Source organism: Diadema setosum, chromosome 4, assembly GCF_964275005.1.
Source record: "Diadema setosum chromosome 4, eeDiaSeto1, whole genome shotgun sequence".
NCBI classification, from domain to species: domain Eukaryota; kingdom Metazoa; phylum Echinodermata; class Echinoidea; order Diadematoida; family Diadematidae; genus Diadema; species Diadema setosum.
In genome coordinates, this window is record NC_092688.1 from 28380947 (window position 1) to 28406252 (window position 25306).

The 25306-nt window shown below is 39.2% G+C and overlaps 1 protein-coding gene across 1 annotated transcript in view; it reads right to left on the reverse strand.

The window, feature by feature from the left end:
• The window catches only part of LOC140227988 (mediator of RNA polymerase II transcription subunit 13-like), a 148518-nt gene that overhangs the window by 106010 nt on the left and 17202 nt on the right, over positions 1-25306 (reverse strand). Inside the window, exons 2-3 of the mRNA XM_072308387.1 lie at positions 24564-24828; positions 8984-9068 (exon numbers count right to left, since the gene is read on the reverse strand). Coding sequence (XP_072164488.1) covers positions 8984-9068; positions 24564-24828 — 350 coding nt within the window. The remainder of the gene's footprint in view (positions 1-8983; positions 9069-24563; positions 24829-25306) is intronic.

A 25306-nucleotide genomic window follows, 5' to 3' on the forward strand; every position in this document is an offset into this window, starting at 1 on the left:
CTTCTGAAATACACTGGAAAAAATATACATTCTTGGTACTCATGCATTCTGAAATGTCTTGATAAAGATTGTGTGTGCCTTTAGCTATAATATAACCACTAAATAAGTACTCTCTAGCCTTTGACCTTGAACTGGTACAAGTGTATAGGTGCCAAATGAGTTTTTATTGTCAAAAAACATAAAATGTTCAGGCTAACGACCGTGATTTGAAGTCGTAACTATGTCAATCAAGATCGCGTAACTTCTAAGTACCACATCCATCAAAATTTGTCTACTTTCAAGTTAAGAATTTCACACTCTGCAGGTAAATGACATCTAAGACACATGGTAACGGAATTACGCTAGAATAGCCCTACACAAGTACAATTCTGTAAATCCAGTCAACAATACTCAAATTTTCTTGTATTTCTTTTGTTGATATCATGCAAGACAGATTTCTCTGTTTTCTTCTTCCTAAATATGCCAATAATTGACAATATGTGTGAATTACTTACAAGTATTGTGCTATATATTATGTGCACATGCATAAGAAAATAATAAAAAACTGTCCGGATTGACAATGAATTTAAATCTAAATCATAAAGTGCCAATTTACCGTGCAAGAGCACAGTGTGCAGCCCCATCATTGAACACAATGTTTAATATTAAGGATGAACACTAAAGATGCTTGAAACTTTTAATTTGTTAAGTGAAAAGATGCAGTTGTGGTTCAATGACAAATATAACAAATTACAATTCAATCATAAATAGAAAAGAAAATTTTCTTATATGATTATGGTACTGCACCAGTGCTTAATCATTATTATCTATAGATATATGTTGTGGCATATATTAATCACTAAAAACTTGTGACATTTTGCTAATAGCTGAAGTTGCCCCCTGGCATATAATGTAAGGCATAATTTGATAATTCCCTTACAGTGTAAGTCCTACTTAAGCCCACAAAAATAAAATGAACTAAACTAAAAGGAAATAGAAAACAACAAAATAACTTCAACAAACTACAACTTTTACAACCATTAGAGTCCACCAAATTCTGTTACAATGTATTTCATAGAAAGGTAAGAGGGCCTCTTTTATCCATCTGCAGCTCACTGTGTTAGAGTTAGATTAATCAACCTGTGAATAATGTTAGTATTTACTTCTGACCACACAAAAATTTCCAAATGACGTCTTCAGAAAAATAATCATAACCAGGCCTATAAATTTCCTACAAGTTTCCTGTCTTGTCTTTCTTCTTTGACTTTGTCTATTTTCTCATCCTGAGTGTTGCCATAAATTTACTCACAAGAAGTGTGCATCTTCTCTTTTACAGTAAGATGTATTTTGACTGCCTGAAGGCAAATTATAAAATACACTGTAATGCCACTTGTATTAAAGGAAACTGGATTGTACAGCAAATGGTAAGATGAAGAGTAAAGGTAGAAGTAGAAGCCTATTGACTTTAATATTTAAAATCTTCTTAGGATGGGAAAGTCTAGGCCTAAATGTTACATTTTTAATATAGAGCTGTATCACAATTACTGACTGGGTAAATGTTCATCACAAATGGTGTTTTTGTCTTTATTCCTTCGAAAAAGAAAGGATTAAAGAACAAATTTCAAAGGGTAGCAGATGCTCTGTATCAAATGGGCATGAAAATCAAAATAGTGGAGGAAAGATCTAAGAAACAGATGAATGAAGGTCATAGTCATACACTTACCATTAAAGATAAAGGACTTGAGGATGAAAACAGGACATGTTCAATAAAAGGTCAGACTATCGACTTGGTGATAATAAAGCCTTTAGCATACAGAAAGATCAAAGGTGTCACATTCAGTGGGCATCCCGTGTCAATTAATGACTTCTATCACATTGTGTATGATCCTTCTCTTAAATTCTTGATCTTTGCTCAAAAAAATTATCCTGTTCATTTCTCTCTGTCAGTAGCAGTGCTCTCTTTTCCTTTTAAAGAAATTTTATGTCCTTCCTCTTTTTTGTAACCTTTGTTCAATTTATGCTGCATCACACCCATTCAATAGTCCCTCATCACTATACTTAGATTTTGTATGAAACCATGAGACTTTGAAGCAAGAAAATATACATTGATATCTCAGAATTCAGTATGATTTTGAACATCTGAGAATGACACCCCTTTCATAAACTCAATAATGCGGATAATATCCGCAACATTTGGTTGTAAAATCAGAGAGGGGAAAGAATAATGCGCATTATTTCGACCCTTCTATTATCCGCATAATAGCAGCGTCGGGACGAGATTTTGAGTTTATGAACGCAAACCCAAATAATGCGGATAATTGCCGGGGTGCGGTCAAACGTCACCTGTCTTTCCCGCAGAAGGGGGGTGTGCAGTCACCATGACGATTATCCGCCTTTTTCAGGACGGGCGCTCGTAAAAATAATGCGGATTATTTTCAGAGTTTGTGAACGCATTTTTTATTGAATTGTCCGCATTATTCTTATGCGGATAATAGGAGGATGAGTTTATGAAAGGGGTATGAGTATCTGTAGCAAACCTTATAAAATTATCAGTTAGCACAGTCTCCATGTACACATGTAGTTCTTGTACATGAGAAAAGGTGAAAGAAGGGAGGAGACTTTCAGCACAAGAAGTCTTGTCAAGCGTGTACCCTGATGTCAGGACTCACTGTCAGAGGCATCCAGCTACACTGTATGCTGAGTCATGTCAGTGTATCATACCATACAGTTTCACTCCTTTACTGCCAATCATTAACACTGTTAAGCTCAATAATAATGCCCTGAAGCTATTTCATGAACAGTTCACATACATGTTGGCACGAAAGTAGGATATGTCATTCTCTTCCATATTAGATGTGCGTGTAATTCCGTTACCATGTAATTCCGTTACCACAATTACAGAAGAACTGAAGGAGATATTTCACAAAATGTTTTGTGACTTTTCAGGGAGTCACAAGTAGAGAAAAAATTTACAAGGGGAGAAAAAATCAGTGATTAGTTTGTTCAGGAGAAAACTTTTTTCAATTTTATGGTAACGGAATTACGTCAATTTGTCAGTAGATTTTGAAACTTTCTCCAAAAAATATCATAATGAGAGTGACTGAATGCTTCATTACATGTGATTGTTGAAGCATAGGAAGAAAGATGTGGAAGTATGGATAAAGCAGAGAGATATTTAAGTTGTTTCATTTTAAATTTTCATTTAATATTGTAAAATTTTAGATAAATACAATAAATAGTCTTCCAACTTTAAAAGTGTGTACAACAAAAACGAGGAAAGTTATTAGAAAAGGGTTTTTTGTTTCCGTAAATACAACAATCCATCTGTACGGGAAACTGAAATTTCTGAGCATTTACTTAACTTTGAATTTTGCTGTTTTTGCCCTTCCCATACGGAATTGCCCAGAACCATTACTGCATGATAACTGCGACCAGCAGCCCCATACGCATAGCTAAATGGGGCTTCGCATTGTAGCATTCAGGATCATGACAGATGTAGTATCACGGGTTATTATCAACTTAAAATCCAAAAATTTCTTCAATTTGAAGACTTACCAGTTAAGTTGAAGTGTTGAAAACAGGCTTCGGGCAACATTTGGTTTTGCCAATAGTCCCTTTCTGTTCGAATAAGATGACTGAACATGACTCGGTCAAGAGGACCTTGGGAGAGCTACACTGAGTCACAGGCATCTTATCCGTTCATGGATTTGAAATTTATGCGCATGTGATGTGTGCGCATACGCTGGCCGTAGTATTCAGTGTATGTAGCTCTCCCAAGGTCCTCTCGACCGAGTCACATTCAGTCATCAATTCGAACAGAAAGGGACTACTGGCAGAACCAAACGTTGTCTGAAGCCTGTTTTCAATACTTCAACTTAATTGGTCAGTCCTCAAATTGAAGAAATTTTTGGATTTTAAGTTGATATTTACCCGCGATACTAAATCTGTCATGATCCTGAATGCTACAATGCAAAGCCCCATTACGCTATGCGTATGAGGCTGCTGGTCGCAGTTAATTGCATGATTACTAAGACATGAGAGCACTTTGGGGCGAGTAAGTCTCACAGTGTTAGTTATATGAAAGGTACTTTAACCTGAAACACAAACTAAGACAAGGAAATTCAGGGAAACATTTGAGGTACCAAAACTTTATATTATCTTTCAGGATTTTTACTTGACTTTTGACCCTTTTATAATTTCATGCATTGAGTAATTTTCAAGGTGTGGAGAAAAAGTATAATTTCAGTATTAAATGGTAAAATTTTAGCATTTTAACCTGACAGCTCACCCTTGACCTTTGACTCTATGACCTAAAATTCCAAAGAGAATCACTGTCAGGTAGACCATATCTATGCATGAATATGTACTAAGCTTCATGACGATACCTTGAGTCACTTCAAAGTTATGGAGGAAGTGAAATTTAGCACTTTCACTTGACTTTTGGCCTTTTGACCTTTGACATTTCGGCAAGAAACTTCCCAGAGAAACACTATCGGGTAATACATGTACAGCTGTATATAAGTTTCAAGAAAAATCCTGCTGGCATTGCATGAATATGAAGGAAAGAGTGAAACTTTGAAGAGTTGACCTTTCAAGATGGTGGATACGATAATTGCAAAGTTACTGGTGTACATGTGTATGATGCACATATTACCCAATGGCATCCACACGCCATGTCTGTGTGTACACATATCAGAAGCAGGTGGCGCATTTGTATCCACATCTTTACAATTGTGGTTGATTTGTCTTTCCATCAATGGGGACCCTTTCGAAGGCAGAAAATTGCTAGAGCTGGCAAGGGTCACTCTTCCTGCTCTAAGTTTTGTTTTTCAAGCTGTGAATGTGTTGAAATGTGCAGTGGTATTCATTGTATTGATAAACAAACTAACAAACAAACATGACTTCTTATTAGTTTGGTGCAATTTTGACGTTTAGTGTTTGAATATTGGTCATTTGTGACTGTTCTTTCCACTTCTCTGCTGTCTTTTGAGTCAACCTGCCATCGTATTTGATACAAGACACCCGCAGGTCTAGCGCTCACCTGAGTATCGCAAGTTCAACTTTCACGCAGTCACTAATCTAAATTATTCACAGCTCTACCAAAATTTGACCAGGCATTCTCAAGTAGAAGATGAAAATGTACAACAGGAGCCCAAATTTTTTAAGATTCCTTAATTTGGGGGGATTGGGGGCCACCTTGGGACCTCTGGGTGGGGCATGGTGCCCATTTTGATCAATTGAGATCCTGACACCCTAGGGATGCTACCTGCCAAGTTTGACGAAAATCCATTATGAGGTTTTCAGGAAGAAGACGAAAATGTACAATTCAGGCCCCTATTTGGACCTTCCCCCCCCCCCCCCCCCGCCCCCAAGAGGGGCACCCCTGGATCTGCTATGAACAAACTTGAAACTACAGTCATTAATGTACTCACTCATAGTACAAGCCTTGTATTATCTTTAATAGCTCTATAACTTTTGATTCTAGAGAAGATTTTTAAAGATTCCTTAATATTGGGGGGGTTTGGGCCCCCCTGGGGGCCCCCTGGGTGGGGCATGGTGCCCATTTTAACAAATTGAGATCCTAACCCCCTAGGGATGCTACCTGCCAAGTTTAGTGAAAACGGGTCATGGGGTTCTCAAGAAGAAGATGAAAATGTACAATTTAGGCCCCATTTCGACCCCTCCCCTGGGTCCCAAGGGGGGGGGGGCACCCCTGATTCTGCCAAGAACAAACTTGAAACTACAGTCATCAATGTACTAACTCATAGTATTAACTTAGCTCTATCCCTTCTGGTTCTAGAGAAGAAGATTTTTATAGATTCCTTAATTTTGGGGGGTTTGAGGCCCCCCTGGGGGCCCCCTGGGTGGGGCATGGTGCCCATTTTAACAAACTGAGTTCCTAACCCCCTAGGAATGCTACCTGCCAAGTTTGGGGAAAATGGGTCATGGGGTTCTCAAGAAGAAGATGAAAATGTACAATTTAGGCCCCATTACGACCCCTCCCCACCCCCCTCCCCTGGGTCCCAAGGGGGGCACCCCTGATTCTGCCATGAACAAACTTGAAACTACAGCCATCAATGTACTAACTCATAGTATTAACTTAGCTCTATCACTTCTGGTTCTAGAGAAGAAGATTTTTACAGATTCCTTAATTTTTGGGAGTTTGGGCCCCCTGGGTGGGGCATGGTGCCCATTTTTAAAAACTGAGTTCCTAACCCCCTAGGGATGCTACCTGCCAAGTTTGATGAAAATCAGTCTTGGGGTTTTCAAGAAAAAGATGAAAATGTAAAAAGTTTACGGACGACGGACGCCGGACGAAGGGCGATCGCAATAGCTCACTTGAGCCTTTGGCTTAGGCGAGCTAACAAGCACACAGTTTCAAAAAATACTAAATTTTCTTTTTACACGATTATGTCATTTTGCTGCAATTGACAAGTGAGTTTCCAATCGCATGTTGCACGATTTGTGTGGCAATTTGCGACTCTGATGCGTTCAAACCATGTTCTATTGCATCTCTTGTAGCAACAACAATGGAGCATGCGAGCGTGGACAAAACATTCCTGAAACACTGCGAGACATGTCTCCGAAAACCGTACTATGTAAATGAGTGTGCAACGCACTAGCCAATCGCACGCGAGACATAGTGCCGTAGCAACACTGGGTATATTGGCGCAGCGTTCGAAAGGAGTTCAAAACTGACGAGTGCGATCCAACATAGGGTGTTTACATTTCCATTTTCGATAGGAAAAACATAGTCTTATGCTATGAAATTTAGTGTACATCTAGAAAACATATCAAAGACTCTATTTCTGCAAAAAATCCAAGTCGACAAAAATATTGGTCAAAATCTTTGTACACCGCCTTGGAGGGAATTTGCTCTTGTGACTTTTGCCCGAAACCGTTGTCGCGAGTCACATATAAGTACATTGACCAAAATATAACAAGTATCCATCATAGAGTTAACGCAACAGTCAGGAACTCCCTCACAAATGGATCCTTGTGTATTCATGAGCATGATCATCAATGATGCAACAGCAAAGTATCCAAATGTCTCCTATATCAATGTCTTCAATGATGGTGTTGCCTCATAATTTACAACAAAAAAACAACAACTTTGTACTGCATCCATATATGAACCCCTCATCTCTATGACTCGTATATGACAGCTTTCTGTCAAAAAGCACAATCTCAAGATGCTATGAGAAGATGTTTATCCACTGGTAGGTACACTGTATAAATGGGGTATCTCTTCTTCTTCTGATTAAGTCTGCCTCCTTCAATAGACTGAAGATTCTTGCAGACTGGTGCTATTTACATTATAATACAATCTATTTACAGATATTTACAAGCACATAGAAAATTTGACGAAAAAAATAGCCACTGTGATCAACCGTTAGACGGTTTCGAAATGATCCCACAGATGGCGCTGAAACAATTTCTGACGACAGGGAATTCCAGTTCCTTACAGTTCTTGGGAAGAATGAATGGCGATGCGATTCAGTTCTCGAATATGGTACCCGATAGGAGTGTGGTTGCGAGGCTCTCGTTAACTGAGTAGCCTGTTTGATAATATAGTCCTGTGCTGAAAGAGGAGTGAGATTATTGTGTATTTTGTACATCATAATTAGCCTGTCATTTTCTCTGCGCTGTTCCAGAGTGGTCCAATTAAGTTCTTGTAGCATTTTGGTGACACTCGAGGTGTTATGGTAGCGATTTAAAGTGAATCACGCAGCTCTTCTCTGGACCATTTCCACTGAGGGGAAAATGTTTGTGAATGTAGCAAATTCCAGGGAATTTTAGGTTTTGCCAGGGTTCACTAAGTAGTTGCAATCAAATTCGTAAACAACTGTCATCAAATTTGCAAACAGTTTTCATCGTCTTTTACGGGTTTTTTTTTTCCTTGTTGCAAAGAAATTCAAAACAGGTCGATCCACATATTTTTGTACGATATGTATAAAAACTGAAGTTGCCATGGCAACAGATTTCTTAACACTCATGATAAAGGTGTTTTGCGCAACTATACATTACATTGACCTCATGTGCCAAATTTCAAAAGAATTGCTGTAAAACTGAGAGTACAACTTTTGTAGTTCGATCCACATTTTGAGATTTTCAAAAAAAATTTTCATTGCCATGGCAATGAATTATTGGATACTGACGAAAAAGGTGTCCTGCACATCTGCTTATGATAGCAGTCCCACATGCAAAATTTTAGGTCAATTCCTCAAAAAGTGATAGAGGAGTTCAAGCTACATTTGGAATATGATGATTTTATAAAAATTTGCCATTTCCATAGTAATATATTACTCCATACAGATGAAAAAGGTGTCTTGCTCATCTACCTATGATAACAGTCACACATGCCAAATTTCAGGTCAATTGCTTAAAAAATGAGAGAGCAGTTGAACCACAAGTTTTGCAACTGACCGCCCACCCAGCCACCAGACCTCAATGTGATTCCTATACCCCCATGCACACTATGTGTAAGGGGGGGGGGGGAGTATAAAAATGCATCCAACAAAATGTCAGACATCTGCACAAATGAGTTGATAAGGTATGTCATTACTGTTTGATGCACATTCCTGCTTTGCATCTCATTGACAACAATATTCCTCTTCAAAGGAAACTTCCAGATGATTTTCAGACTTTTGCATTAGAATTGGTAATACTGGGTACACGTTCAGAATTCAAATTGATTGAGATAAGGGATAACTATATTTTACAGATTCATAACAGAACACGAACAAGCAAGGAAATTGTATTATAAACGACTTACACTGATACATTAATGGAACACTGGTGAGCCAGCTATGTCACCATCCTTGTTCAGTGTACTATGTTTTGGGTTATTCTGAGTATTGTTTTCACTGTTCACAGACCGAAACAAATTCCACAAATTCCACATGGCTTTATGGATTGATGTACAACATGATGTGAAATTACATAAATCATCTGCAATGTCCCATAAAGACAGGGGCATAACTGTGACTGTCAGATACGTTACCTTTCTATAGAATTATGGAAGGATTTGAAGAGAAGAGTCCGGCATTCATATGGCATGCAGTTTTCCCAAACACCTTGCTCCAAATCTGCAAATGAAGAAACAAAGACAACGGATGATGGATATCAGTTCCATTAGGAAAGCAACAATATAGTCTGATCATAATGGAAGGCAACCAAAGTTAACATATTAGTTTTTGTACTCCTTCCATAACTAATCAACTTTAAAGTAGCATGGTCGAGGGTGAAGCTAACCCATCTGCAAGATTCTCCACTTTTGTGGGGTGCCTTATTCATGCGAAAACTAGGGCGTCCCATGACCTCAGACTTGGCCCGGAGCTGTATAATGATTTTAGTCAATCACAGAGCTCCTTACTGAGACTCAGAAAAATAATTTATGCAAAGAAATTTATTTATGAATGCCTCTGATTGGTTTAAACAGCTATCAGGGGTTCAAGCCTGTAAAGAAACTAATCAATATTCATGATTACACTGCGCATGCATCTTTGATGCCCCAGCAACTAGTGATTTCTTACTTGCGGTATCATGATATCTATTGTAGTGTAGAGTGTGTGGCGATATCTGTTTACATTACTGTGTGGCATTACGTAAATAATTAGTGTGGCATAAGTTTTCTAGGTTTCCTGTCCATTTCTCTCATTTTCCTCTCTTTTGCTTTCATATCACACTATATCCCTTTATTTTCAGAGGATAATCATACTTCTGAGAGTGTCGTGTTTATTTGTTGTCACGTGATTAGATTTCTACGTCAATTTGGAGGTGAGTCTTTGTGCGAGTGTTGGTTGATTTGTTTGATTGAACGATGTGTGTATGTGAGAGAACATCATACTTTGTTTTGCACCCACTCGTTTGTTTCCGTGTAGTGTTTTTACCGTTAAGTGTCTTTGTCTTCTAGCTTTGTGTTTTCACCGTAGTTTTCCTCCATTTTTTTTTTCGATGCAAGATTTTCTGTATATTTTTTTCAACTGTAAAGTGCCTTCGACAATCGTCTTCGTAGTTTTCCACCTCCATTTCATTTTTGTGTGAAAGATGTCTAGCTAGGTCTGCGATGTCTGAATTGTTTGCTGATGCGTTTGGTGTGAGCGACGATGATGGGAGTGATTTTGAGGCCTTTGCGGTTGACGAGATGGGCGGGAATGATAGTGATGATAATATGAATTTAGTGGTATTGATGTACGAACTCTGATGATGATGCAATTTCTTTCGAGTGACGATGATGTTGATGATGGCGAGTATGTTGATGACGGCGAGTGACACTGACACGGGGGCTGACAGTTGCTCGTGCTCAGGTAGAGTGGTATAGAGTCCTGCATATCTTTTATATTTGCATTTATAATATATTTTTTCATTTTGCTTGTTCACCTGGGTTTAGTGCTACCAAAATTCATGTCTCTGAAGAAACTAAATCAAAAGCTAGACAATAAGTTTGCATCAGGTCCAGTTTCTAATGCTAACTTATTTAGAACTTTGGAAGGGGAAAAAAAAAAATCTTGCCATGTCTTTAAAGACAGAACATACACCATCATGATATATTATGACATTAAACTTTTTTAAAAAAGGAAGGGATAAAAATTCATGTTTGAGAAATCATAAATCAAAGGTGATTAGGGAATAGGGAATTCTGACAATCCTGTCGTAGCATTTCATAATGATTGATTTTTTTTTTTTTGAATGGATAAGATTATAAAATTATCAACGCCACCGATAAAATCAGTCGCATAAGTAGCAATTTTTTTTTTAGTCGTACTACCTGCAGAACAAAATAAAGAAAAATATAAAGAAAATTCAACATATTTTCACTTTTCTCACATAATAAAAGAACACTTGACTAGCCTCTTCCAGAAGGCAGGGGGAATAATATTACTCTCTTAAACGTCAGTGACAAATAAAGGAAATCAGCACTTTTTGCCAACAAACAAATTTGTGTGAAATTCTGTATATGATGCAATATTTGGTACCCTGGGGTACCAATGAAAATTCGCCATTTTGTTGAATTAATTATTTTTTTTCAGCTCTGTACCCTGGCTTACCAAAGAATGTGTCAAAATATTTTTAGTATTATTATGCACAAAAATGTTTTCTTATTTGTGATTATACAACAATTAATGCATGCAACTGATAATTATTTTCTGCTCTGTTATAATCTTAACTGTTTGATACTATTGTACATATTATTGTTAGTACTGGCATTCTCTAGTTTACCTCTTCTATTGAGTTTCTTGTGTTTTTTGCGAGATTTGAGTAGGTCCTTGTATCCGCTGCTAGCACGGCCATCACTGCACGCAGACGCCATGACTATGGCCGTTGCACTGGCGTAATGCTAGCATTCGTGCTTATAATTACGTAGCGCAGTGTATGTGTAATAATCAATTGCAGACGAAGTTGCCAGTCTACTACCCCGTATATTAATGAATACAAAATGAAATAAGAAAATCATTTAAATGAAATATTTTTAATGATAACATTAGAAATCCACGTAAATATTTCATTAATCTAAGAAATAAATTCCAATTATCTAAACTGAACCTTTTTCTTTCGCATTTCATCTCTTATTATCGACCATTCGCGCACGCATAGAAGATTATAAAGATGGCAGCCCCCATGATCAAATTTTGAAGAAATACAGTTGATTTTGGGGTGAATTTTCTGGGCTTTCGGTGATTTTTTTTTTTTCTGAAAATAAAAGTTACGATAGATGATGTTTACAAAACGGTGTGGTGCTAGGAATTACCTCGAAAAACACCTATGGTGCTAGTTCACATTGCGACGACTTTGCCGTATCCGAATTCGGAATCGGCGTATCTGAGTTCGGATACGCATTATAAATAATGGGCATGAGATGGCGCTATACAACGCGGTACTCCGGGTTACAACGGTACCCCGGTGTACGGCGTGCCGAATCATATATTTTCCTTATATCGTTCTACACATGTACGCATGTGACATCATGCACTGTCTTTTCATCCAGCAGTGACTGCACAGATACTTCAAAAAATCATAACTTTTGAACAGACTGTCTGATTTTCCCCAATTTTTACTGAATGTGTTCTACTAATATTGCTTCATTAATCACTCAATCCATGTGTATATTATGAAGGTGGACTTGTCTCTACAATCTCTTTCTATAGTACACTGGTTCACTCCCAGTACAGACACCACTTACAGATTAGACTTGGAAATTTGTCAATACTGACAAATTTGGTGATCCAATATATATCCTGAAATAAATGTTTTGGGCCCTGACCCCAATTCACATTTACATCTGTGATTGGGGACGAATGGCCATGTCACTTTTTTTATTCTCATCAAAGACTAGAAATGTCGCTATGGCGATTGGTATGCCTCTACCATAATGCATGGTTCTCCTGATAGGTCTATAGTACAATGTGTTCATGATGTGTGATGACAGTTTCACATAATTGGCAAAATATCAAAATGACAGGTTTGTCACAAATGTATTGAACATTCACTATCCTTGAACTAGATTTAACCCATTCCCACGATATCCCACCACTTCTGTGGGTTGCGTTATTTACAGCCAGAAGAGGGCGTCCCATGACCTCAGACTTGGCCAGGAGCTGTAGAATGATTTTAGCCAATCACAGAGCTCCTTACTGGGACTCAGAAATATAATTTATGCAAAGAAATTAATTTTTGAATGCCTCTTATTGGCTAAAACACCTATCAGGGGTTCGAGGCTACTGAGAAACTTATCAATATTCATGTTTACAGCGCGCATGCATCTTTGTTGCCCAAGCAACTGCAGTGATTTCTTATGCGCAGGATCGTGATATCGATCTCCTCAGAGAGTGCACGACGATATCTGTTTACCTGTGTCGCATAATGTTAGTGAGTGTGGCGTAAGTTTTCCATTTCTCTCATTTTTCTCTCTTTTGCTTTCGTATCATTATATCCCTTTATTTTCAGAGTACAATCGTACTTCTGAAAGTGTTTCGTTCATTTTTGTTAAGTGATTACATCATTTGCAACAGTTTGGAGGTGAGTTTTTGTTCAAGTGTTCATTGAGTTTTTTGATTGAACGATGTAGAACCCTACGTAGATTATTTATGTGTGAGAGAGAACATCACACTTTGTATGGCACTCACTCGTTTGTTTCCGTGTAAGTATTTTTACTGTAAAGTGTCTTCATCGTTCGTCTTCAAGCATTGGGTTTTCACCCTAGTTTTCCATCTCCATTTTTTTGTCTGGTGCAAGATATTCTGTGTATTTTATGTACAGTAAAATGCCATCGTCAATTATTTTTGTGTATTCATCATAGTTTTCCACCTCCATTTTAATTTTGTGTGCAAGATGTCTAGCTAGGTCCGCGATGTCTGAATCGGCTGCTGATGTGTTTTGTGAGAGTAACTATGATGGGAGTGATTTTGGAGATTGGCTGGTATGATAGTGATGATGATAATGATTCTGGTGGCATTGATGTACGAACTCTTATGATGATGCAATTTATTTCATATGACCATGACGTTGACGATGGCGAGTATGACACAAGTACTAGTAGCCAAGGCCTATGACGAGAGTGACACTGATACGGGGGCTGATGCTCCCTCGTGCACAGGAGTGGTCTAGAGACCTACATTTTATTGTTTATTTTTTTTTATTTTTTTTTATTTTTTGCTTTTAATTTTTTTGCTTTTGCTTGTTCACCCGGGTTTAGTGCTACCAAAATTCATGTCTCTGAAGAAACTCAACCAAAAGTTAGACAATAAGTTTGCATCAGGTCCAGTCTGTAAAAATCAAATGGCGATGCCAACTTAGTTTCTGTTTAGAACTCGATGAAACAACAACGTGTATTAGCACCAATAATCTCATATAAATTACCCAAGACATTTTATCGGAGTCAGCCGTGGTATTGGTCTTAGTAGTTTCGAAGGTATGCCACCACAAAGTAGATTCTTGGCCTTGGCCTACAGGAAAATTAGAAGGAATGTCTCCTCCTGTCTCTCTCCTGGCTTCTCCCGCTTGTGTACAGTTGTGCTCTGGACAGAGCCAGGCATATTAATACGTCCAACATGTGCTGGGCGAATGTGTTGAAGGGTAAGTCTTATGCATGCCAGCGGAGACATTTTTCTCACTTTTTCTCATTCCTCCACAGTACATGCCAACTTCGCATGGAGTCACAGACGATCAGCAAAGCCAAAGGCCTACAAAAGTCAGTACAGTATACATGTACATTACAGCAAGCGATTGATCGATGCTACTACATACCATGCTGTGTAGGCCAGCGGTATACGGTAACGTTGGGACAGCTGTACAGAGAGCTAGCTACCTAGCTAGACAGCTATGAGAGCTAGCTATAGCTTACGATTGATGCCTGAAAGGGTACAGTACAACTTGTACGTGTGTACGTTTCGTGCATTGCAAAGGCCCATATCAATCCAGCAAGGATCCCCTGCCAAATCATGAGCCAAACTGTGATCTACCCATGACTTCAAACTTCTTTGGACTCGTAGATATGGGTCTAAGAAAGCATTAAGCGTTAAAGAGCAGTCAATAGCATCTCTGCAGGAAACGTGCGCCGTCCACCCACACGTATGCATTGACTATAAAACCACTGGGTCTATGTGCCTTTAACAAAGATGCAAAATAAATATTTTGTACCCTTTAACCTCATTTGCACATCCAAGATGGCATCTGAGGAAAAACAGGGCTTCATTTTTGAGGAGCGCAATCACATTGGTGCTCCTACCATACTCAAGCATTTTTCGTTTTCAAAAATGTCACAAATTCATAGCTGGCAATAAGAAAACAACTATAAAAAAAGCAAGACAAGTGGATATAGGTGATGGATGCTTTGTGCGCATTAACTGCCCAGCCACATCAAACATGCTAAGCACAGACAATAGTCTCGCCACATCAGACGTGTAGTATGACAGTAAAAACCACAGCTGCATCGTAGATTACAGGTACCTGATAGTCTGATCATGACAATCTCAAAGCTGAAGCTTCTTGTGGTCTCACACTCAGCAAATTTGCGAGTTGCTTCTCAAATTTTCAAGGAACTTTGTCTCTGAACTGTGAAGCTTTTTTTTTTTTTTTTTTTTTTTTTTTTTAACTGAATCTTAGGAGCTTTTCATGAGTGATGGTCATCTGGATGATTGCCAAAAATGTCATAATTTTTTTCTAAACCTTCGTGAACTTACGCAAGAATGTGAAGAAATTATACCAATGAACAGGATGTGTTTATTGTTAACTTGACAATATGTGATGACAGTTTCATATAACTGGTAAAATATTCAAAGTAACGGTACATTTTTGTCACAAATGTGTTGAATGTTCACTTTCCTTGAACTAGGTTTCATTGGATGAATGGCTCTCATTGTCCAAGAGAGCAAGAATTTTTGGATTTTAGGATTTTTCACTGGACTTTTGACCTTCTGATAGTTTATGCATTGAGTAACTTCCAAGGTATGGAGAAAAGTGTAATTTCAGTACTTTTTAGTAAAATTTCTGCATTTCAACCTGGCCTTTGACACTTAACTTTCAAATGACCCATGATCCTAAAATTCCCAAGAGAATCACTGTCAGGCAGAACATGCATAAATATGGACTAAGTTTCATGATGATACCTTGAGTCTCTTTCGAGATATGAAAGAAGTGAAATTTAGCATATTTTTCACTTGACCTTTGACCTTTTGGCAAAAAAAAAAAAAAAAAAAAAAAAAAAAAAAAAAACTTCACCAGAGAATCTCTACTGGGGGGTAAGTTCCAAGAAAAATCTTGCGGGTATTGCATAGATACGAGTGAAATTTTGCAGAGTTGACCTTGACCTTTGACCACTGACCTTAAACACCATGACCCAAAAATTCCCTAGATAATGACTGCCTGTCAGTATAAGCTACAAACTGTAAGATACTATGCACCATTTCTAAGACATGGAGAAAAGTAAAATCTTAAAGAAGAAATTTATAGGAAATAATATCATATAAATTGACTGTTTTCCATCATTTAATGTTATTTTGATTAATTTCTAACATAAATCATGCAATAAAGTTGTCTCTGCTTTGAATATAAGAATCTTTATTTTTACCAAATTTGAGCACTGGAAAAAGTTCGATGCGGCTACGAAAAGTACCAAATCTGTGACGTCACCACGTGTGTATGCAACCCAGTGGGATTTACGTATCTATAGGCAAACTGTGCGCACTTTTCAGGAAGTTGGTGTGTAATTTGTTGTCAATCTAGAATAAATCGTCCGCCAAAACTATATATTCACGACGTGAAATTGTTTGTTTGTTTGTGTTCATTGGAATCATATTTTACACCCATAGATTTACGGAAAACGAAGTTTTAAAAGCACAAAACCTATCGTCAGCTCAAGATTCACGATTGCCGTGATCAGCTGTTCCTTCGTACAGCAACAATTTGCTGTTATTATTGACACAACAAATCGATCATTGTGGGGGAATTGCGTATAGCTGAGGTATACATACTCATGAAGGATGATAACTAAGTCAAAGGGCTGTAATTGATTGGAAATCATTTTTACACCCATAAATTTACGGAAATACGACGTTTGAAAAGCACAAAACCTACCGTAATCAGCTCAAGATTCGCGACTGCCGTGATCAGGTGTACGCATAACAGTACCAGCAGAATCGGCAGTGAAGAGGTATTCCTTGATGCCGTGATTTCAGCTTGATTCTTCTTCGAAATGGCATGATGAAGGTTTGTTAGATAAATGTGACCTTCTTTTTCTCTTGTGTGTTGGTTTAAATTCTAATTTCTACGTCAACTTGCTAAAAAAAACAGTCTAACAAAGCGGGAAACTCAACATTTCCGTGCTGCATGAGCAGCACTCTCGTATACTACAACGTACAACGTAGGTAGTCGGAGAGCTAGAGGGCGCCTCTCCGACTACCTACGTTGTACGTTGTAGTATACGAGAGTGAATGCCATTCATAATAACACGCAGATAAGGAGTGAAGCAATAAGGACGTTTACAGACCTGATTTCAGCCACAGATTTCGGTGAGTTTTTGACGTAATTAAACAAACAAGGAAAAGTAGAAATTACGCGGTGCGTAATATATGTCCCCGCCGGAAGTAGCATTTAGTAGCAAAATGTACAATATAGGTAAAAAGATGAAGGTCAAAGGTCAAAGAAGTCAAAGGTCAAAATTCTATGTAGAAGTTTTGAAGCCCTCACCTAGTGCCATCACATAAAGCAAACGGAATCGAAATCAGGTTACAAATGGCGAAGGAGTAGCATTTTGTAGCCAATGTACAATATAGGTAAAAAAATCAAGGTCAAAGGTCAATGAAGTCAAAGGTCAAAATTCTGTGTAGAAGTTTTGAAGCCCTCACCTAGTGCCATCACATAAAGCAAACGGAATCGAAATCGGGTTAGAAATGGCGAAGGAGTAGCATTTGGTAGGAAAATGTACAATACAGGTCAAAAATCAAGGTCAAAGGTCAAAGAAGTCAAAGGTCATATTTCTGTGTAGAAGTTTTGAAGCCCTCACCTAGTGCCATCACTTAAAGCAAACGGAATTGTAATCGGGTTACAAATGGCGAAGGAGTAGCATTTTGTAGGCAATGTACAATACAGGTCAAAAATCAAGGTCAAAGTTCAAGGAAGTCAAAGGTCAAAATTCTGTGTACAAGTTTTGAAGCCCTCACCTAGTGCCATCATATAAAGCAAACGGAATCAAAATCGGGTTAGAAATGGCGAAGGAGCAGCATTTTGAAGCAAAATGTACAATATAGGTCAAAGGTCAAGGTCAAAGGTCACAACTGAAATTCTGTATAGAAGTTTCAAAGCTCCCATGTAGTGCTATCATATAAAGCAAACAGAATCAAAATCGGGTTAGAAATGGCGAAGGAGTAGCATTTTGAACATTTTGATCACACACGGACGCACACACGGACACACGGACGGACGGACGGACGGACACACGGACACACACACGTACGGAGCCCGTTTCATAGTCCCCTGCTCGAACTCGTTCGGCGGGGACAAAAATCGCATACCGATTATTGAATGATTATCATAGATTACGATAATTCCTTGTATTTTAGTTTTTCATGATTAATAAAGATATTCATGAAGGAGTCGCACAACCACACTGAAAAATGACAACGTCTGCGAATGAATACAGGTGCAGCCGCGTCGCTTCGCGACAGCGGCTGCGTGTAGTTACAGCGATCCCCATAGTATAACACGTAGGTTGCTTGTAAACAAGGGGGTCCTTGGCGCAGTTGACCAATCGTGAACACGTATTTCGATCACTTGTCTTGGTAAGCAACAAGGCTGTTTACGCGATGTTTCAGACGAATTTATGAATGAAAGTGAGTAGCATGACATCATGCCATGACCATACTTGGAATAAGCAGAGGTAGAGCTTTCTGTAGGTACCAAATGTGTCAGGGTTCAACGCAGAATATCTAAGACACGATCGCCAAAAGAACAGTCATTTTCGCCGTAAGCGAAGGCGATTTGGTCTTTAGACGTAAGATTTTGGCCAACATTTGAGATTGACATCCCACTTTTCTCTTCAAAATTCCACATTTTGTAGGTTGTATTTTGAAATGTTGCTGATATCAGTCAGAAACTGGAAAATTTCCCCTACAACGTGATACCAAAATGTCAATTTGGTCCCTGAGGTAGGTCATTTTTTGACCTTTTTCGGGCTGTAGCGCGAAATCACATTTGCCGAGAAGTTTCGGGTTTTGCCAGAGCGGGTCTCATATAGACGTACGGCAAATCAGCTCGTACACATTAGGTGACGTCACTCAAATCCGATGTTTTTTGTAGCGAACGGAGCTACGTGGTCATGGAAATTTGGGTGTTTTTCAATCTCAAAAACAGTTTGGGGGTAAAGTTACATCGTCTAAAAGATATCCAGTTTTGTTAACTAGCTTCTTAGCTTTCCGTAGATATCAAACTTGTCATATTTCTAGATTCTCCATGAATTTCTGCTTTAACATGCATGTCACTTGCCTGGTCACTTGACCTTTGACCTTATGGCCCAAAACTGTCTCTAGAGAATCTTTCTTGGGTAGTTCATGCACACACTAAGTTTCAAGAAAATACCTTCAGGCACTGAATAGATATGGAGGAAATAGTGAAATTTTGAGCAGTTGACCTTGACCCTTGACCTTGAGCATGTACACCAAAGAGTTGATAGGCACTTCACCCATGGTTCTTTATGCCAAGTTTCATTACCTCAACCGTTTTTTTTTTTTTTTTTTTATGTGATGCTCTCCACAATGCTGATTATGGATGAAAGGACAAACAGATCGACAAGCCAAAAACAGAATGCCCAAAGAAGGTTTTAGAGCCTTTGTAAGGATACATACAATGCTTGACTTGTGCATTAAAGGAGCTCTGGAATCCAAATGCATGTTGATTTGTGTTGATTTATGATACCCTCAACAGCAATTTTGCAGTGAAACAAACATCTAGAAACATTCCATATATTTTTACAGATTTTTTCTTCTATTTTTCTTCAGATTACTTGGGGACGCCCACAAAAAATCCTTCCAAACCAATATTCTGGCGATGACCTATCTGTCAATCATTGCTAAAGTACTGAAATGTTTAACAAAAGACATTGGAATGCACCTTCCCCTCGACTCAGCATAACCTGCATGTTCCCTCACCATGTATTTTGTTAGTCACATTAATATCACAGAAACATGCAAGTTATGCTGAGTCCGATTTTTTGGTTGGTCTCTAGAGCAAGTGAGAGTCTTTAAATATGCATAATATTGGGTTATAAGCTAATTGAATTTGAAGTTATCAGCTTCGAAACCATGCACCCGAAAACATTAACTTTGACGCTCAACACCATTTTCGGTGACCTCTTGTGCAATAACGGATAGTCAGATCCGCGCCATAACACATTGTGCATGTTAAGATCATAAAGTTCTTCCAATTTATACAGAAAATGAGCAATGTAACTCTTCTAACTTGGCTGCAGGTTAATCAAAAATAAATTTCATTTAAACTTGATTGTTCGACCGTGCATTGGTTGCTAAGGGAGGCCGTATCTTAGCAACCGTTTGACCTTGGGGCAAAATATTTCAGAATCTTCCGTCAGACACTTGGGGAAACATTTGGCACAAATTTAAAGAAAATTGAAGGGAGCCGGGTTAACAGCATTGGTTGATTTGACGTGGATTGATCCAAATGTGGTCTACACTAATTTAACTCAAACTGAGGTGAGCCCTTACCATGTAAAGTACAGCAATGAATGATTAGAAATAATGTTCGCTAATGCGAAAGTTTGGAAGCCATTTCATTTTTTTTTTCCCTTTGGTTTTGCCTTGGTGCCCTTTCAAATTTTTGGGTTTTGCCTTGGTGCCCCTCTGAATTGCCTTGCTGCCCTTAAAAAAATATTGAGAGAGAGAGTGTCCCCAAAACCAATAAGGCAAGTGCCATAATGTGTCTCGCCCATTCGCGTACAAGAAATTGTATGCGAATGGGATATAACAGATAAAAAAAAGAGATATAAACAGATAAAAAGAGATATAAAAGGGTACAAATTTATGGCAAAAAAGAAACGTGCCATAAAAACTTAACATTGGGCCCTTAAGGTTCGTTGACCCCTGCCTGCGACCTTTGACCTTGTGGTGACCATCCACTCCCCAAGGGACGTCTACCATCCAAGTTTGGTCACAAACGGACCTACACGTGTATGGATCAAAAGTTAAGACCCACAATAGAAACGCGCCATAAAAACTTAACATTGGGCTTTAAAAGTTTGTTGACCCATGCTTGTGACCATTGACCTTGTGGTGACCATCCATTCCCCAAGGGACATCTACCATCCAAGTTTAGTTACAAATGGAGTTATGGATCAAAAATTATGACCCATAATAGAAACGCGCCATAAAAAATTAACATTGGGCTCTAAAAGTTTGTTGACCCCTGCTCGTGACCTTTGACCTTGTAGTGATCATTCACTCCCCAAGGGACATCTACCATCCAAGTTTAGTCACAAATGGACCTATGGATCAAAAGTTATGACCCATAATAGAAACGCGCCATAAAAAATTAACATTGGGCTCTAAAAGTTTGTTGACCCATGCTTGTGACCACTGACCTTGTGGTGACCATCCATTCCCCAATGGACATCTACAATACAAGTTTGGTCACAAATGGAGTTATGGATCAAAAGTTATGACCCACAATAGAAACGCGCCATAAACACTGAACATTAGGCCCTTAAGTTCATTGACCCCTGCCTGTGAGCTTTGACCTTGAGGTGACCTTCATATATGGTAAAATGTGAAACTTTGTATGACCCTCTTCCTCGAAGTTTGATTGCAATTGAAGCCCAGAGTAAAGAGTTATTGAAGTTTTTGTAGCGTTACGGACAGACGACAGACGGACGGACAGACGACGGATGGACAGAAGACAGACAGACGGACGACGGACGGACAGATGCCGCAGGCGATCCCTTAGTCTCCCCTCACCTCCGGTGGGCTCAACAAAAATTGTCTTTCCCAAAAACTGGCGAAATTCGAGGCCTGTTAAATTTTCAATTTCTAAATGCAAGTATTCATTTATTACTGGTCACACACAAGCAATTTTCTGTCTTCTTATAAAAATTCATGTATTTAACATCTTGGCTTCACAACGACACAAAATTTGTCTTATTTGAATCATTCTGAATTTTGAGCCATGAGTGATCAAATAGCTTGGACTTGCCCTTAAGTGAAAAAAAAATGCTGTTATCATGGCAACATCAACAGAAGATCCATGTGTTCTGCACATCTACATACTATAGAGGTCACACGTGCCAACATTCAAGTCAAATACTCAAAAACTCAGGGAGTTAGGTCAATCCACATATTTTTGTAAGATTGGTACTAAAAACTGCTGTTTCCATGGCAACAGATTTATTCACAAACAAAAAATGTGCCTTGCACAACTACACATTACACTGATCATACACATAGCCAAATTTCAACCGAATTGCTATAAACAAGAGACCCGGGGGTCACACGCTCACCTGAGTATCACAAGTTCACCTTCCATGCATTCTTGCAGACTCTTACCTGAGAACATTGGAAACTTAAGGTGGGGGTAGCTTTGAGAATGGGGGCATGGTGTCCATTACATATTCCATCACACTGGTAAAAATACCTGCCAAGTACACTGTACTTTATAGAAGGTTGGATTACGCAGCTTGGGAAAAAAGACTTAAAGCCCTATCACTTTTGATTAGAACTAGAGAAAAATATCATTTAATATTCATTAATTTAGGAAGTTTCGACCCCCTGGGGCCCCCAAGGAAAGCATGGCGCCAATTCAAACACAAAGGCCCGAATTCACGAAGGTGGTACAAATGAAACCATGGTTTAAACCATGGACAAAAACCATGGAATGCCAAGTGTCGCATGGGATATTTCGCTACGAAATCAGTAATTTCGTTGATGAAATGATTATTTTGTAAAGAAATGACAACAGTTTGTAACTAAATGAACATTTCGTCCACGAAATGATAATTTCGTTAACGAAACAGTCATTTTGTCAACGAAATGACAAATTTCGTAACGAAATATTCCGTGTGACACTTGGCGCTCCATGGTTTTTGTCCTTGGTTTAGACCATGGTTTCATTTGTACCACATTTGTGAATTCGGGCCTATGAGATCTTATCCCTATGGGAATGCTACTTGACAAGTTTGGTGAAAATCCATTATGTTGTTTTCAGCAAAAAGATGAAAATTTAGGCATGCATTTGGACCCCCCCCCCAATCCCGCTTCCTTGGGTCCCAAGGAGGTGGGGGGGGGGGGGGGGAGGGCACCCCTGATCCTCCCATGAACAAATTTGAAACAACAGTCATCAATATACTGACTCATTGTATTAACTTAGCTCAATCACTTCCAGCTCTAGAGAAAATCTCTGAAGATTCCTTACAGGAGGGGGGTGGGGGACCCCTGGGGCCCCCCAGGTGGAGCACGGTGCCCATTTGATGGAATTGAGATTCTATCCCCCTAGGGATGCTACCTGCCAAGTTTGGTGAAAATTTGTGATGGGTTTTCAAGAAAAAGATTAAAATTTACAATTTTGGTCAAAATTTAGGCCCCATGGGGCCCCCCAGGTGGGGCATGGTGCCCATTTGATGGGAATGAGATTCTTTCCCCCTAGGGATGCTACCTGCCAACTTTGGTAAAAATTCATAATGGCATTTTCAAGAAAAAGATGAAAATGTACAATTTGGGCCCCATTAGGACCCCTCTCCACCCCACTCCCCTGGGTCCCAAGGGGGGGGGGGGGCACCCCTGATTCCGCCATGAACAAACTTGAAACTAAAGTCATCAATGTACTAATTCATAGTATCAACTTAGCTCTATCACTTCTGGTTCTAGAGAAGAAATTTTTTTAAGATTCCTTAATTTTGGGGGGTTTGGGCCCCTCTGGGGGGCCCCTCTGGGGCTCCCCCCAGGTGGGATATGGTGCCCACTTGAACAAATTGAGATCCTATCCCCCTAGGGATGCTACCTGCCAAGTTTGATGAAAATTGGTCAAGGGGTTCTCAAGAAGAAGATAAAAATGCAAAAGTTTACGCACGACCGACGCCGGACGAAGAGCGATCACAATAGCTCACTTGAGCCTTCGGCTCAGGTGAGCTAAAAAGAGTAGTTTGATCCACAATATTTTGCAAGATTTTTATAAGATTTGCCATTGCCATGGCAACACATTATACAATACTAATGAACAAGGCAAGTGCCAAAATATGTCTCGCCCATTTGCGTAGAAGAAATTGTTTTTCTATATCCCGGATGTTCATTGACCCCACCAATGACCTTTAACCTTGTGATGAACTTCATCTCTCCATGGGACATCTACCATCCAAGTTTGGTCACAAACAGACAAAGGGATCAAAAGTTATGAGCCATAACAGAAACGCTCCGTAAAAACTTAACATTGGGCCCTAAAAATTTGTCGACCCCTGTCTGTGACCTTTGACCTTAGACCTTCAACTCCCCAAGGGACATCTACCATCCAAGTTTGGTCACAAACAGACATCTGGATCAGAAGTTTTGAGCCATAATCAAAACACGCCTTCAAAACTTAACAGTGAGCCCTAAAAGTTTGTTGACCCCTGTCTGATCTTTGACCTTGTGGTGACCTTCAACTGCCCAAGGGACATCTACCATCCAAGTTTGGTCACAAACGGACATATACATCAAAAGTTATGAGCCATAATCGAAACGCACCGTAAAAACTTAACATTGGGCCCTAAAGTTAATTGACCCCTGCCCGTGACCTTTGACCTTGAGGCGACCTTCATTTTCAGTAAATTGTGTAACTTTCTATAACCACTCTTCCCTCCAAGATTGACATAAAAGTCCTTGGTAGAGAGATATTCAAGTTTTTGTAGCGTTACGGACGGACAATGGACGGATGGACAGACGGCGCAGGCGATCCCTTAGTCTCCCCGCACCTCCAGTGGGCTCGACAAAAAGGTGTCTTGCACATCTACCTTTGATAGGGGTCACATATGTCAAATTTGGGGTCAATTGCAAATATTCAATGGCCCAATTCTGCTTTTGGCTCAGGTGTGTAAAAAATGAAATGATGCTTACCTTTCAAATCAGGTGAAATTAGTTCATCAAAGGCAGGTTCATCTCCATACCAGTATAGCCACAGCTCCTTACATTGTCCCAGTGGTTGTTCTGAACTGACCATGAGCTGGTCAGAAGCTGATGTAGGTTTGCAGCGCCACACACTCAAAATATTCTTTGCGATGCACTTAGCGTACGACTGGAGCACTGGGTCTTCTAGAGGCCCCACTGGCTCGGTGGGGCAAGTCCAACTATACTGTCGCCATTTTATGCCCGACAAGTCGGCCTGTTACATGAAACAGTCAAAAGAAGCTAGTGAGAGAGACATTTCGCACACTATGTAATTGAAATTCAATCACTACATAAAATCTGATATTATCACATTGATCTTCAAAAATCAAATCTTCCATTTTTTCCTATTTCATTGATGAAGCTAAACAGAGGCCCCACTGGCTCAGTGCCGATGTGCCGACATACTGTAAAACATGATATATTCGCGGCATGAAATTTTCACGAATTGGAGCTGACAGCCTTTTTCGTGGCATGAAATTTTCACGAAGTGCCACTGGCGTTCAATGCATATAGTGTAAACAAGAACTTTCACATGCATTTTAATTTCGCGAATCTTGGCGCTCGCAAAATTCGCGAAATTAAAGTGCACGCGAAAATTCCTCGTTTTACAGTAAATATTAATCCCCGACAAGCGTGAGGAAATTCCTGGCAAGAACCCTGATGTTAGGGACCATTGGGTAGTGACCTGTGTG